This window comes from Equus przewalskii, chromosome 7 (assembly GCF_037783145.1).
Source record: "Equus przewalskii isolate Varuska chromosome 7, EquPr2, whole genome shotgun sequence".
NCBI lineage: Eukaryota > Metazoa > Chordata > Mammalia > Perissodactyla > Equidae > Equus > Equus przewalskii.
The window spans coordinates 24,268,945-24,280,775 of NC_091837.1; the positions used below are offsets into that span (position 1 = coordinate 24,268,945).

General features: G+C 60.2%; 1 protein-coding gene across 9 annotated transcripts in view; it reads left to right on the forward strand.

Moving 5' to 3' along the window:
• The window catches only part of HIP1R (huntingtin interacting protein 1 related), a 69,841-nt gene extending 60,250 nt beyond the window's left edge, over positions 1-9,591 (forward strand). For 4 of the 9 annotated variants that reach the window (XM_070629165.1, XM_070629162.1, XM_070629164.1 and 1 more), the window contains 24 exons: positions 717-774; positions 898-973; positions 1,133-1,273; positions 1,402-1,463; positions 1,694-1,766; positions 1,876-2,059; positions 2,183-2,271; positions 2,367-2,483; positions 2,589-2,690; positions 3,012-3,206; positions 4,241-4,388; positions 4,495-4,581; positions 4,963-5,070; positions 5,236-5,372; positions 5,641-5,751; positions 6,085-6,143; positions 6,414-6,444; positions 6,527-6,589; positions 6,943-7,043; positions 7,165-7,270; positions 7,414-7,537; positions 7,613-7,674; positions 7,777-7,983; positions 8,261-9,591. In XM_070629165.1, coding sequence (XP_070485266.1) covers positions 717-774; positions 898-973; positions 1,133-1,273; positions 1,402-1,463; positions 1,694-1,766; positions 1,876-2,059; positions 2,183-2,271; positions 2,367-2,483; positions 2,589-2,690; positions 3,012-3,206; positions 4,241-4,388; positions 4,495-4,581; positions 4,963-5,070; positions 5,236-5,372; positions 5,641-5,751; positions 6,085-6,143; positions 6,414-6,444; positions 6,527-6,589; positions 6,943-7,043; positions 7,165-7,270; positions 7,414-7,537; positions 7,613-7,674; positions 7,777-7,983; positions 8,261-8,308 — 2,489 coding nt within the window. In that variant the 3' untranslated portion in view covers positions 8,309-9,591. Of the gene's footprint in view, positions 1-716; positions 775-897; positions 974-1,132; positions 1,274-1,401; positions 1,464-1,693; positions 1,767-1,875; positions 2,060-2,182; positions 2,272-2,366; positions 2,484-2,588; positions 2,691-3,011; positions 3,207-4,240; positions 4,389-4,494; positions 4,582-4,962; positions 5,071-5,235; positions 5,373-5,640; positions 5,752-6,055; positions 6,144-6,413; positions 6,445-6,526; positions 6,590-6,942; positions 7,058-7,164; positions 7,271-7,413; positions 7,538-7,612; positions 7,675-7,776; positions 7,984-8,260 lie in introns of all 9 variants that reach the window. The other 5 variants (XR_011542446.1, XR_011542449.1, XR_011542445.1 and 2 more) reach the window with 3 other exon arrangements.
• Positions 9,592-11,831: the final 2,240 nt, after the last annotated feature.

The window sequence follows — 11,831 nt, forward strand, 5'->3', positions numbered from 1 at the left end:
GCGGGCCCCCAAGGCTCAGCTGAAGCCCCAAAGGGCTGTGTTTATGTAGCTTATGTTGATCAGCATGTACTGTTATCAGAAGTGAAAATCAAGAAATTAGTTAAAAGTAGCCAATAATAAACTCATTATCCATTAACACAAATAACATACTTGTTATGAAAAATCACTATTTTCCAAAACGAAAAAAGACTTAGTGAGAAGAGTGGCCTAGTTTTACGTGTCTCTGGCTCTCTTGAATGAGCGGGCAGCCGGCCTCTCACCTGCTTCCCTGCTCCGTCTGTGTGGACCCGGTGGACCCTCTGAAAGGGTCTTGTCCCCAGACCCACTTAGAGAACTGCTGGCCTAGGGTTTGTGAGCTATTCAGACATTCGCCCAGGGCAGATGCAGGTCTGAAAGTGACTTCACGGGGCGCCCCAGGGCCAGGCATGCGCTTGGTTTGCTATGGTTGCGGGATGTCCTTCCTACTCACCATTTCCTTTTCTCCCCTCACTTGGAAAGTCGAGAGCTAACCCCTCAACCCGGGTCTCATCCCACCCTTCTCCCCACGGGTGGGAGGGACCCAGCCAGGTGGTGGATGATGGTGATCTCTCTGATCTATGACGGTTTCTAGAACGTGGAAGAACAGGGAGGGGAGAGGAAGGGAGTGAATGTGCAGTCTTCCTAAGCCACAGAGCAGTGAGCAGAGAGGAAGTCCGTTAAACCTGTACCGCCCGCAGGTCTCCCGGCAGACACCCTGCAAGGCCACAGGGACCGGTTCCACGAGCAGTTTCACAGGTACCAGCCTGGGCAGCGCTGAGGCCCGGCCGGGAAGACACTCCGTGGCTCCCAGCCACGTGTGCTGGGGCTGCCCATCCGGAGCCCGGCTCCTCAGTGACCTCCCCTGTCCATCCCCTGCAGCCTCAGAAACTTCTTCCGCAGAGCCTCGGACATGCTCTACTTCAAGCGGCTCATCCAGATCCCCCGGCTGCCCGAGGTGCCTGCCGCCTGCCGAGCTGTTCCTGCCCTGGGCTCTGGGCGCTTTGAGGATTCCGGGCGCCCAGCAGGGACCCCACGTGGGCTCTGGGGATGGTGGAAGGAGGGCTGCCTGTAGGGGAGGGGACGCTGAGCAGCTCCCCACCCGCTGCCCCTGTAGGGACCTCCCAACTTCCTGCGGGCCTCGGCACTGGCCGAGCACATCAAGCCTGTGGTGGTGATCCCTGAGGAGGCCCCCGAGGACGAGGAGCCCGAGACCCTCATCGAGATCAGCACAGGGCCCCCGGCCGGGGAGCCAGTGGTGAGCTGCCCCCATTCCCACGTGGGGTGTCGGGGAGGGGTCTGGCTCCCTCCCTCTGCTCCCTCCTGCTCCTGGCCTGGAGGGCCCAGGGGAGTCAGGGTGGGGGTCACCGTGCTTTGCTATGGCAGGTGGTGGCTGACCTCTTTGAGCAGACGTTTGGACCCCCCAATGGCTCAGTGAAGGATGACAGGTGAGGGCCTGGGGAGCTGACTGCTATTGCAGGGGCTGGAAATGGCTTCACAGAGCTGTGGTCAGGAAAGGGCACAGGTTGGGGACACAACTTAAGATACCCAAATCCCATGGGGCCGCTGATGAGAACACCAGTTCCCGTGCCCGGGTCTTCTGATTTTCCTGGTTGACTGAACTTGAACACCAGGACTGTGTGGGCCTCAGAAAACTGCCCTCCTGACCTCTCCTCAGGGACCTCCAGATCGAGACTTTGAAAAGAGAGGTAGAGACGCTCCATGCCGAGCTGGACAAGATCAAGCTGGAGGTGAGGGGCATGGGCGGAGGGCGGGCCTGGGGCTGTGGGGCTGCCCCCACCACCAGCCAGGCCAAGCAGGGCCCCCACGCCCACCCCCACGCCCGTCCTGCCGCTGCAGGCCCAGCGGTACATCTCGCAGCTGAAGGGCCAGGTGAACACGCTGGAGGCTGAGCTGGAGGAGCAGCGGAAGCAGAAGCAAAAGGCTCTGGTGGACAACGAGCAGCTCCGCCATGAGCTGGCCCAGCTGAGGGCCGCCCAGCTGGAGGGCGAGCGGAACCAGGGCCTGCGCGAGGAGGCTGAGAGTGCGTGGGCCCGGCCGGGGTGGGCGTGTCCCCACGTGAGCGCCTCGTCCCGAGGTGTGGGCGCCGGGCTGCTGGGGGGCCTCTGCCATGTTTGGGGATCACGGCTTGGCCTCTCACCTGCAGAGAAGGCCAGCGCTACAGAGGCGCGCTACAACAAGCTGAAGGAAAAGCACAGCGAGCTCATCAACACGCACGCTGAGCTGCTCAGGAAGGTAGGCTCCAGGCCAGCCCTGTGTAGGCAGAGCTGGCCCGGAGGAGGGGAGTCCCCAGTGGTGGCAGAGCATGAGCCTGTCCCCCGCCTGTGCAGAACGCAGACACAGCCAAGCAGCTGACAGTGACACAGCAGAGCCAGGAGGAGGTGGCGCGAGTGAAGGAGCAGTTGGCCTTCCAGATGGAGCAGGTGAAACGGGAGTCCGAGATGAAGGTGCGTCCCCTGTGTGCACAGGGCCCCGACCTCGTCAGTCTCAGCAGCCCCGCTCTGGAGTCCCCGGCAGCCCTACTGCCTCCGTGACACACTATCCTGTTCCAGCTGGAGGAGCAGAGTGACCAGCTAGAGAAGCTCAAGAGGGAGCTGGAGGCCAAGGCTGGGGAGCTGGTGCACGTGCAGGAGGCCCTGAGCCGCACAGAGCAGGTGTGGTGGCTGCTGGGCAGCGTGGCCTCCCAGGATCGGGTGGGACAGAAATTAGGGGCCTCTTTCCTGTGAACTGGGCCATGCCTAGATGCCACTAGGTTGGCTCAGAGGGGCCCTCGGCAGTCCTGGGGTGTTGCTCTGACCCAGCCCTAGCGGGGATACACAGGAAACAGGACCTGGCCCTGGCCCTCAGGAACCTCTCAGCCTGAGAGCAGGGGATAGTGAAGACATGGCCCTAAGGAACTGTCTGTCAATTTGCGGGGGGGATGCGGGGGCGGGCAGGGCCCCTGGAAGCCTTGCTCACATGCCAGGTGTTAACAGAGCGGGTCAGAGCTGAGCTCGAGGCTGGACACGCTGAGTGCAGAGAAGGACACGCTGAGCAGCGCCATGCGGCAGCGGGAGGCTGACCTGCTGGCGGCCCAGAACCTGGTGCGGGAGAAGGAGGAGGCGCTGAGCCAGGAGCAGCAGCGAAACTCCCAGGAGAGGGGCGAGCTGCAGGGGCGGCTGGCGGACAAGGTAGCGGGCCCCCCACCCTGTATAACAGCTAGATTGAGATAGAATTCACATACCACACAGCTGACCCGTTTAGAGGGTACAAGTCAGTGGTTCTTAATATGTGCACAGGACTGTACAAGCATCCACCTTGTACTTCCAGAACATTTTCACCACTCCAGAAAGAACCCCTTATCCAATGAGCAGTTAGTCCCCATTCTCCCTTCACAGTCCCCACCACCAGCCCCTGGCAACCACTAATCTCCTTCCTGTCTCCGTGGATTTACCTATTCTGGACATTTCACGTAAATGGAATCACACAATATGACTGGCTCCTTTCACTATGCATGTTCCCAAGGTTCATCCATGTGTCAGTACTTCCTTCCTTTGCACGGCCCAGTAATATTCCGTTGTATGGATAGACCACATTTTGTTAATCCATTCTTCAGTTGATGGAGGTTTGGGTGGTTTCCACTTTTTGGTTATTGTGAATGCTGCTGCTTGAACATGTGTGTACAAGGTTTTGTGTGAACGTGTGTTTGCATTTCTCTTGGATATATACCTATGAGTGAAACTGGATCACATGGTAATCCTGTGTTTAACTTTTGAGGAACTGCCAAAGTGTCTTCCAAAGTGGCTGTGCCATTTTGCAGTCTTACGAGGAATGTATGAGGGTGCCAGTTTCCCTACATCCTTGCTAATGCTTGTTACCATCTCTTTTTTATTTTAGCCGTCCTAGTAGATGTGAAGTGGTGGCTCACTGTGGTTCTGATTTGCATTTCTCTAATGGCTAATGATGCTGAGCATCTTTTTACATGTTCACTGCCACTCATATATTTTTGCAGAAATGTCTGTTCAGATCCTTTGCCTATTTTTAATTAGGTTGTTTTTTATTACTGTGCTGTCCACTCCACTCTTGAGGGAGCAGCCCAAGCACTGGGTGGAGTGGGGCCTCTCCTCAGACCCCTGTCCCCAGCGAGGGTCTCACCTGGGTCGTTCCTGCTTGGCTGGCTGTCCCTGAGGCAGGATCTCTAATTTGCTTCTCCCTCTCCCACCAGGAGTCTCAGGAGCAGGGGCTACGGCAGAGGCTCCTGGATGAGCAGTTTGCGGTGCTCCGGGGCACTGCCGCTGAGGCCGAGCGCATCCTGCAGGACGCTGTGAGCAAGCTGGATGACCCCCTGCACCTGCGCTGCACCAGCTCCCCGGGTAGGGCTGCTGGTGCAGGCACTCGCCCGCCCTGAGGGAAGCAGGCGGGAGGGTGAGGGGGCCTCAGGCCAGGCACCCCGCTCACCGCTGCTCCCTGTGCTTGCAGACTACCTGGTGAGCAGGGCCCAGGCGGCCCTGGAGGCTGTGAGTGCCCTGGAGAAGGGCCACACCCTGTACCTCGCCTCCAGATCAGGTGAGAGCAGAGGGGGACTGGACTGGGACAGGACTGAGGCCACCAGCAGTGGTGTGCTGGTTCCATTGGCCATTGCTGCCTCCTTCCTTCCAGGGGGTTTCCCACAACAGGCCCCTCTCCAGGAAGCTGAGCAGGTGCCCCCAGGAGCCCCGCCCTATGAGCCTGGGGTCACGCAGACCTGGGTTTGGCTCCTGCCCTGCTGCTTTCCAGTTGCATGACCTTGGCCTAGCACCTTCTCCCCTTCAGGCCCTCCCCTCCTCATCTGCAAACTGGGGTTCAGGTGTCTGTCTTGGGCTTGCTGGGCAGCCTGTTGTGAGGCGTCAGCCAGGCCTTGCTCCATGGCAGCAGCCTTAGGCTTCCGTTGTTTTCCTCCCCTCACAGATGCCTCTGCCCTGGTGGCAGCCCTGACCCAGTTCTCCCACCTGACTGCCGACACCATCGTCAATGGCGGTGCCACCTCCCACCTGGCCCCCACTGACCCTGCTGACCGTAAGTGGGCCTCAGGCTTGTGTCTCATGGGGTCCTCATGGTGGACCAGGGAAAGATGGGGGCCTGCAGACGGGTCCTGGCGTCAGATCCTGGGCTGGGGTCTGTGTGTGGGAGCTTCTTCCAGGGTCCTTGGGCACGGGCCCCCTCACATCTCTCTTGCCCCAGGCCTGATCGACACCTGCCGGGAGTGCGGGGCCCGGGCCCTGGAGCTTGTGAGGCAGCTGCAGGATCAGCAGGCTCTGCAGCAGGCCCAGCCCGGCCTGGTGCGGAACCCCCTGCAGGGCATCCTTCAGCTGGGCCAGGTGAGGTGTGCAGCCACGACACTGAGCGTGGGCCAGGGTCTGGAGCCAGGGCAATGGGCTGGGGTGGGGCTTGGGTCCCCGACTTCTCTGCACCTTCCTCCACTATGGCTGAACAGGGGCTCGTGTGCAGAGCCTGCATCTTCAGGACATGGGGCAGGGACAGAGCACCCCCCCAGAGCACTGCTGCCCACCTGTCTCCCAGGCCCCCGGTGGGGTTGCTAGGGGTCGAACCCACACTGTCTGACTCCTGGATGCCCTCCTCCCCCAGGAGCTGAAGCCCAAGAGCCTGGATGTGCGTCAGGAGGAGCTGGGGGCCATGGTGGACAAGGAAATGGCAGCTACATCCGCAGCCATTGAAGACGCTGTGCAGAGGATCGAGGTGAGGACTGGGGTGCAAGGCATCCTTCAGTTCCTGCAGGAGCCCTGGGGGCTGGGCTGAGTGCGGGCTGTGCCCACCTCTGCACTTGGTCTTTGTGGAAGGGACAGATGGCCTCTGCAGGTCAGAACTGGCAGGGCAGGCAGGTGGCCCTGGCTTTTCCACCCTGAGCTCTGCCCTCTCCTCACCAGCTCAGTGGCTGTTCTCAGGGACTGGTACTGTGCCAGTGTTCCCTTTCCCCAGCACTGCCCCCTCTCATGCTGCCCCCGTCTCGCGCTGCCCCCTTCTCGCGCTGCCCTTCTTGCAGCCTGCTCACAATGCTGTCATTGGGCGTAGGACATGATGAACCAGGCCCGCCACGCCAGCTCCGGGGTAAAGCTGGAGGTGAATGAGAGGTGAGCCTCCCTTCTGCCCCCCAGTACATTACGAGGCAGGTTCTCCACGGCCCTCCTAGATCCATCGGGGTTGTGCCCTCCTGCTTGCTTCGTTCTCTGGAAAGAAGGGCTGGAACAAGCAGAGCTGGACCCACCCTGCAGGCCCACCCTCTGAGCACCTGCTGTGGCCAGGCCCTGCGATTGTCCACATAGAGACCAGGCCAGGCTCCCTGCTACCCACCCTCTGTGGTTTATGGGGCCACACTGCAGATCCTTCTCTCTTCCCCCCAGGATCCTCAACTCCTGCACAGACCTGATGAAGGTGAGTGCTGAGTGAGACACCAGGACAGGCTCTGTACCTGGGAGGGCCGCTCCGAGAGTGATATGTGTCTTGGTCTTGGCAGGCCATTCGGCTCCTGGTGACAACGTCCACCAGCCTGCAGAAGGAAATTGTGGAGAGTGGCAGGGTGAGCTGAACCACCTGCTGGTCTGAGAGGCCATCCCTGGCTGGGCGAGTGCCAAGCAGGCCACACAGCTGGGCCAGCGAGGGACAGATTCCTGAAAGGGCCATGACCCAAGAACACTCCAACCTGTGGCTGAAGCCGACCACAGGGCTCCTTTGGGCGTGAGACTCCTGAAGTGTACAGAGTGATGAGACGACCCCCCCAGTGCACACCACATGCCCAGAAATCACAGCCAAATCGCCCCACGGCCCAGGGATGCGCCCTTGTGGCTGGGGTGAGGGGAGAGGGCCCTGTGGGGATCCCTTGCCACCTGTGATGTCATTGACTGATCCGCCCTGCCCTCCTTTCACCACTAGGGGGCAGCCACACAGCAGGAGTTTTACGCGAAGAACTCGCGGTGGACGGAAGGCCTCATCTCTGCCTCCAAGGCGGTGGGCTGGGGAGCCACGCAGCTGGTGTATGTCGCCCCAGGTCGGGGGGCAGCAGGGTCTGTGGTGCTCACGTTGTGGGGAGGAGCGTAGGGGTGGCCGGCTGTCCATGAGGTCAGAGACCCAGGCCCTGCCCGGCTCCATCCCCAGGGAGTCAGCTGACAAAGTGGTGCTTCACACGGGCAAGTATGAAGAGCTCATCGTCTGCTCCCACGAGATTGCAGCCAGCACAGCCCAGCTGGTGGCAGCCTCCAAGGTGAGGCTCCGTGCTCAGCCTTGCCTTGCCTCGCCTCGGGTTACTCAACTCCTGGCCGTGGTGGATATGCCACACGTGGAGGGGAGACCATGGGATGGAGGGCGAGCCCAGCAGGCCCCCTGACTCACCCCCATGCTCCCCAGGTGAAGGCTGACAAGCACAGCCCCCACCTGAGTCGCCTACAGGAGTGCTCCCGCACTGTCAATGAGATGGCCGCCAATGTGGTGGCTTCTACCAAGTCAGGCCAGGAGCAGATCGAAGAGAGAGGCAAGTGGTGGGGCCCTGGTAGTGGCTGGGGTGGGAGTGAGTGCCCAGACACTTACGCCCTCTCTCTGGCCACAGACACCATGGACTTCTCTGGCCTGTCACTCATCAAGCTGAAGAAGCAGGAGATGGAGACCCAGGTAGGGTGCCGGTCTTGGGTGCATGGCTGGCCTCTGGGCCTGTCCGTCTCTGAGGGCTGAGCTCCGAGAAGGGCCATGCTGAGTGGGGTTGCGGGTCTGCAGGTGCGAGTCTTGGAGCTGGAGAAGACGCTGGAGGCAGAGCGTGTGCGGCTGGGGGAGCTACGGAAGCAGCACTATGTGCTAGCCGGGGTGGTGGGGACGCCTGGCGAAGAGGAGCCTGGCCGGCCCAGCCCTGCCCCCCGCAGCGGGACCTCCAAGAAGCCACCCCTGGCCCAGAAGCCCAGCGTGGCCCCCAGGCAGGACCACCAGGTGCCAGGCATCAGCGCTGGGGCAGGGAGGGGGTTGATGGGAGGGCGCCTGGGAAGTGCTGTCCTGGCCTCTGCTCCTGGGTCTGTGGGGCACGTGGCCATGGGAGAGTCAGAGACCACTGAGAAGCCCCAGCAGGAGCAGAAATGCTGCACCAACAACATGGGGAACACAGCAGGTGGCAGGGCCTTGCTCAAGGGGAAAATGCAGGGGCCAGGAGAGGTGGGGTGTATGGGGGCCTGGCCATGTCCACTGAGCCCCTCACCTTTGACCCCTGCAGCTCGACAAAAAGGATGGCATCTACCCGGCTCAACTTGTGAACTACTAGGCCCCCAAGGGGTCCAGCAAGGAGGCTGGTGGGCAGGCCTGGGCCTCACATGGCTTCCCTGACTTGGCCGAGGAGCCTCCAAGGGGTCCAGTCGCCGGCCGATGGCACCAGCCCCCACACCAGGTGCCCAAGCCCCCTGCCCCACGGCCCGGATCAGTGTCCCAGAGGCCCACAGCCCTTGCTGAGCCCATGGGATCTGGGCTGACCAGGGTGGTTCTCCTGGACATGCGTCTATTTATCTGCAATAGGAACTGTGAGAACAGCCAGGACCCAGCAGGCCTGAGCCACAACTCTTCAGGAAATACACGGAACATTCTCAGTATTCCGAGTTAGACCTTTTCTGTATGAGTTTGTTTTCAGCACACTGGGAAGCAGGGCCTCCCCTGCCTTTTGGATTCAGGGTCTGAGGTTAGAGATGAACAGAAAGAACAGAGTCCGTGCTAGCTGTAGGGGACGCGAGTAAGACGTCACCTGTTTATGGCCTTGGGGCACTGATTCCATGGAGACGGGACGTGGTGCGACCTCAGGCAAAGCAGGATGTTCCAGAGCAGGCTGGGGGCATCCCCCCTTCCTCCCTACCTCGCTCTGGGGCACCAGCGATGAGAGTGCGGAGGGGGAGGGCGAACACTGGATGAGTCCCTTGTCCAGAGGGAGGGGCAGAGTCCATGCTGCCGCCAGGCAGGCAGGTGCTGTGGCTGCGCACCCAGCCCCGGCGCAGGTGCTGCGTTCACCCCTGGAGTCTGTTACCCTTCAAATCTGTGGTGATTCTCCCGTTTCATGTTTTTCGTGCCCCTGCCCTGGTGACCCAGTTCTTCCTGCTCCCCATTGCCCCCTCCTCCCCCAGGGTGATTTCTAGCCCTCCTGAAGGTGGGGCCTTGGCCCTGGGCTTCTCCAGCTCAGCTGGAAAAAGCCCAGAAACCAGGAGCTGCCTGCCTCCGAATCAAGGGCTCCTTGTGCTCCACAGGAAGGGGCTGCCCTCAGGGAAGGACCACCGCTCTGCCCAACAGCCCTGCCCTAGTCAGAGGATAGAATGCATTCCTTGGGCCCCACCCTCTTTGGGGAGTCGGGGGGTGGGGGGGACCTGACTGGGAGGACAGGACCAGCTGCTGGGTCGGACGAACCCCCCCACCCGGCCCTTAGCCGTTTGCCGGTGCTCTGGGAAGGCTGCCCGATAGCAGCCGCGGTCTGGAGACAGCACAGGAGCCAGCTCTTTTGCTTTGCGTTTATTATTCCCGTGTGTTGATGAGTCAGATTGGCAATAAAACGCACTTTGACTGTTGTCATCACTGCCCCACAGTGAGGGGCTGGGTCTGGGCTGTTCATTTCTCCGGGGCCAGGACACTGGGTAGGAACCACTGAGTCGGACTCTGCAGGGAACAGACTTCTTGCGACCACAGAAAACCTTGCTAGTGCTGCTTCTGGTTCTGCCAAGAAGTGTCCCGGCTCGTCTCTGGGAGGTTTATGTGACTCAAGGTCCTGGGAGGCCTGTATGGTGAGTCGTGGCTTTTCTCTGCCACCCCAAGTCTACCCTCTGAGGCCCCCGTGGTTCCCAGCCAGAGGCCCCTCCCCTAGCCCTGCTGGAAATCACTTTGGGAAAGGGAGGAATGACCGCTACTTGTGCAGTTGAGAATTTCACATATATGACCTTGTTGGCAGTGACCCTGAATCCTGGCTGCTCTGGACTTGACGGTTGTGGCCACACACACTCTATTAGGGAACTTAGGTGTCCAGGTTCCCGAGACCGAGCAAGCACCCACTTTCCCCAGGAGCACACTGCTATCCCCTCCCCCGGGAAGGCTCCACACTGGCTTGCTGCGGCCGATGTGCCCTCAGAAACTGCCCTCCGCCCCCCCCCCCCTCCAGATCACCAGCGTTTGTCGAACAAAAGGACTGTGCAAGTCAGGGGAGAAAGATCAGCTTAGGCGCTCCCACCGAGCTGGCTCCTGCCATGTGGACTCAGACAAGTGTCCACTCCCTGGCCTCGGCTTCCTGAAGGACGCAGTGGGGCCGCCCGGCGCTGCCTGCCTCCAGGGTGGTTGTGAGAGGCGGGTGGGGGCAGGTGTGACAGTGCTTGGACTGTAGTCTCCACAAACAGGACGGGTGCCGAGATGGAGCAGGCGTCTGGTGCTTGTTTGTTAGGGAAAACAGCTTCAGAAAGTAGACTTCAGAGCAGACGGCTCTCCCCACCAACTGCAAACCAGTGAAAACTGGCCTGAGTTGACTACACTTAACGGAGCCAAGGAAACCTGACTTAAGTCCTCAACGAGCAAACCTTTAACTGGAGACCCCAGAAGAGAAGCCTCGGGGTCTGGTCTTGCCACACCCACCTGCCACTTTAGCTCGGGTCAGGCACTGTCCCTCCCTGGACCTTCCCACGAGCACTGGGGCCGGGAGGGTGAGGAGAGGCTCAGATGAGGCTGGGCTCGTGAGGAGCCACGCTCACCCTCACCTTAGCACCCTCATGCCTGGACTGCAGACCTGGCTCTAAACTTCCTAGCGGCCACTGGGAAGAGAAACGACCAGATAGAGATTGTCTGAAGCAAAAAACAAATGTGATTTCTCAGGAAAAGCTTCCCTCGTCCTGACAGGAAAAGCACAGCAGTGTCTCCTGCGCGGCATCACTGACGTGCCGGGCACGCATCCCTCGCGGAGGCAACAGCGATGGGTGAGCCTGTGCAGGGCTGCTCATGCTCCACCGATGTGGGGAGGAAAGTCCCTCCCGGGGCCTCAGGCCCTGACACACAGCTGAACTGAGGGGCAGACCACAGGAGGAAGGGTGCCCCTCAGCCTCGAGAGGGAGGCAGCACCTGGCTTGGTGTGGTGGGGAGGGCAGCCCTTGAAACACCTGTGGGCACGTCCCCAGAGCAAAATGGCAGCCACTGAATTCTATCATTTACTTGAAACAAGCAGAGAACGTCCTAACTGGAGTTTCTATCAGCTGTGCAGCACATGGTGGTGACCCTGTGGACAGGCCAGGGAGGGAGAGGGCAGTGGGCACCCTCAGTCCCCCACTTACAGGTCCCTGCGACCCTGAAGACAGTCCTCTGACACAGGAGGAGTGTACTGCTTTCTGCCCCTTACTGACATTTATGACACTATGATCAAAGGGAAAAGGCCCTGCCCTTAGTGCTGGGGACCCTGGACAAGCAGACACTTTGGCTGTCTCAGGGGGCTTTAAGATTGGCTCTGAGCTAACATCTGTTGCCAATCTTTTTTTTTTTCTTCTCCTCAAAGCCCCCCAGTATGTAGTTGTACATGCTAGTTGTAGGTCCTTCTAGTTGTGGCATGTGGGACGCCGCCTCACCGTGGATTGATAAGCAGTGCCATGTCCACACCCAGGCTCTGAACTGACAAAACCCTGGGCCGCTGAAGTGGAGTGCACGAACTTAACCACTTGGCCCCGGGGCCAGCCCAGGCTTTTAACTTCAATAGACAAGCCAGCTCGCTTCACTGTTGAAACTGGATCACTGATATTCTAGAACCAAACCCATCACCAACGTCCCAGGTAAATAAATGACAGGGC